A 2944-nucleotide genomic window follows, 5' to 3' on the forward strand; every position below is an offset into this window, starting at 1 on the left:
CCGCCCCCTCGAAGGAGCCAGCTTTAAGGTGTACTTACTCGGTGCCAGCCCCATTTTAATTCAATTGCCCAGTTATGCCAACGATTCGGGGTACGGGTGTTGTACCCATTTCACAGATGCGTGCTCACACGGTCCCACCCGCGCCGGATTCCTGGGCCCAAACCCGGACATCCCGATGGATGACGGTGCCTCCCCCACCCCTCCCCCCAGGCTGGGTGGGCAGCCCGCCGCCGCCCGGGTCCGAGGTGTTTATCGGTAGGCTGCCCCAGGACGTGTACGAGCACCAGCTGATCCCACTGTTCCAGCGCGCGGGCCGCCTCTACGAGTTCCGCCTGATGATGACTTTCAGCGGCCTGAACCGGGGCTTTGCCTACGCCCGCTACAGCTCGCGGCGCGGGGCCCAGGCCGCCATCGCCACGCTGCACAACCACCCGCTGCGGCCCTCCTGCCCGCTGCTCGTGTGCCTCAGCACCGAGAAGTGCGAGCTGAGCGTGGACGGGCTGCCGCCGGCTCTGACCCGCCGCGCGCTGCTGCACGCGCTGCAGCCGCTGGGGCCGGGCCTTCAGGAGGCGCTGCTGCTGCCCAGCCCCGGACTGGCGCTCACGCAGATGGCACTGCTCAAGTTCAGCTCGCACCGTGCCGCGGCCATGGCCAAAAAGGCCCTGATGGAAGGTAGGGGCGGAGGCTGCTGGGGGCCGCTGGTTGGAGCCACAGTATTCTGCCAGGAACTTTACCTCCACACGTCAGTAGGGCGGGTAAAGTAGAAAGATCTTAAGGTCAAGAATGCCCGAATTTGCAACTTTATATTTATTTGAACTCGGCTTTTAAAATTTCCAATGCTAAAAAAAAAATTTCCAATGCTACTACCACTTACCTAAACTTAATTCTTCCCATGTTATCTCCTAACTTAACCCTCAACATTCCAATGAAAAATATACAAGAGAAAGGGACGTGCCCAAGGCAGTCCAACTGAGACTGTTGTCTGTTGTGAGAATTAAGCTGGATGCTTAGCACATTCCTTGATTCTTAGCAAGTATTCACAGTAAAGGTTGGTAGTTTTATGGTTTTGCAGTAGATAAAGCCTGCATCCAATCAGTACTCCTCCAAGAAAATTTAGAAGGTAGCTGTTACTGCACCCTTTTTACAAACACAATGAAGCCTTGTTATTTTGCCAGAGGTCACATCACCTGGTAATTGTGTGACTTGACTCCTAAGGGCAGGGACTGGGAGCTTGGGTGCAGGGCTAAGACCTCTCCTTGTCTCTGCCTTTTTCCTACAGGGCAGTCCCGCCTCTGTGGAGAGCAGGTGGCTGTGGAGTGGCTCAAGCCAGATGTGAAGCACCGACTCCGCCAGCAGCTTGTGGGGCCCTCGCTGAGGTGCCTACAGCCAGAAGGCAGCGGCTTGGCCCTCGCTAGGGACAAGCTAGCGTCCCAAGGGGCTCGAACTGCCTTGCAGCTGCTGTGCCAGCGGATGAAGCTGGGTAGCCCAGTGTTCCTCACCAAGTGCTTGGGCACAGGCCCTGCCGGCTGGCACCACTTCTGGTACCAGGTGGTGATCCCTGGGCATCCAGTGCCCTTCAGTGGCCTCATCTGGGTTGTGCTAACCGTGGAAGGGCAGGATGGGCATGAGGTGGCCAAGGATGCTGTGTCTGCACGGCTGCTGGAGGCGCTGAGCGAGTCTGGGGCCAGCGGCCTGTCGTCTGCTGGAGCCGAGGCAGGTGCCATGGTTAAGCAGTAACCCCATCCTCTACAGGCAGCCTGAAAAAGGCGGCAGAGCCTGTCAGTCCCCAACCCAGCAGGTCTGGGCAGCCACCATCTGGTCCCCAAAGAGGGAGGAGCATGGGCCCTGCCCTAGGCCTGACACAGCCTCCCGGCTGGGGCACAGCCCCAGTGCACTTGGAGACAGCTCAGATTTGGCTAAGTTGTGGTGAGGGACCTTGCCCTCTCTCCCAGCCCAGAGTATCCCTTGGCCTTTCTCTGTGTGACATACACACTCTGTCTCCTCCCACAGCTTAGCATGCATCTTCACTTATTTTCTTGATTTGTCTTTGTTTTTATTTGGGGGATGGCTGAGCCAAAGGGTCAGAAACCTGCCTTTTATCCCCACCACTTGGTGTTTTGGTGTATGTGTACTGTTGGTTTGTTTATCTATGCTGGTTGTATTTATATTAAACCACTGATTGTACTGTTGGTTTGTTTATCTATGCTGGTTGTATTTATATTAAACCCCTGGTTGGTGTACACTTGTGTCCGTGCTATCTTGTCCCAGCTGTGGGCTTGTCTTACACTGGTACAGTGAGCAGCTCTACTTCCCCACAGTCCTGAGCCTCTATTTGCCCATTTCCTTATGCTGTACAAGAGGGTATGATAAATTCATAGCCTCTGGGGATCCCGCCCAGGAAGCAAGACTCTTGCCCAGTGAGGACCTGCCGCCTTGAGATTCAACTCATCCCCTCAGTCACTGTCATCCTCCCTCTCCTCTTCCTCCTTCTCCTCTTCCTCTTCCCTCAGTCCTGCAAAGAAGTCATCGGTGCTCCAAGCCTTGCTACTCAGCGCGCCCGAAGTGCCTCCCTTTTTTTTGCGCCGACGGTAATCATCCACCACCACAGCCCGCAATTGGGCCATGTCCCAAAATTTGAGGCACTGGTCATGGCCACTGCTGGCCAGGAAGCGGCCGCAGTGGGAGAGGGCCACATCCTCCACAGGCTCCCCGGCATGCTGGCCCACACTGCCCACCACTCGGTTCGGCAGGATGTTCACAGCCCTGATGACTCCATCCGTAGACCCAGTGCACAGCAGACTGTCAGTGACGGGAACCATGCAGTCAATGGACTCGGCTCTCAGGGCGAAGCGGTCACTTGTGGCCCCAAAGCCGTTCCAATTGAAGAGATAGATGGTACCTTCACTGGAGCCACAGGCCACCTTCCTCCCACACTGCAGGGAAA

General features: G+C 56.5%; 1 protein-coding gene across 1 annotated transcript in view; it reads left to right on the forward strand.

Annotated features, from left to right (window-relative positions):
• DND1 (DND microRNA-mediated repression inhibitor 1) overlaps window positions 1-1999 on the forward strand; it is a 2604-nt gene extending 605 nt beyond the window's left edge. The window contains exons 3-5 of the mRNA XM_015569587.1: window positions 15-30; window positions 73-672; window positions 1280-1999. Coding sequence (XP_015425073.1) covers window positions 15-30; window positions 73-672; window positions 1280-1737 — 1074 coding nt within the window. The 3' untranslated portion in view covers window positions 1738-1999. The remainder of the gene's footprint in view (window positions 1-14; window positions 31-72; window positions 673-1279) is intronic.
• The last annotated feature ends 945 nt before the right edge of the window (window positions 2000-2944 follow it).

Source organism: Myotis davidii, unplaced genomic scaffold, assembly GCF_000327345.1.
Source record: "Myotis davidii unplaced genomic scaffold, ASM32734v1 scaffold545, whole genome shotgun sequence".
Lineage (NCBI taxonomy): Eukaryota > Metazoa > Chordata > Mammalia > Chiroptera > Vespertilionidae > Myotis > Myotis davidii.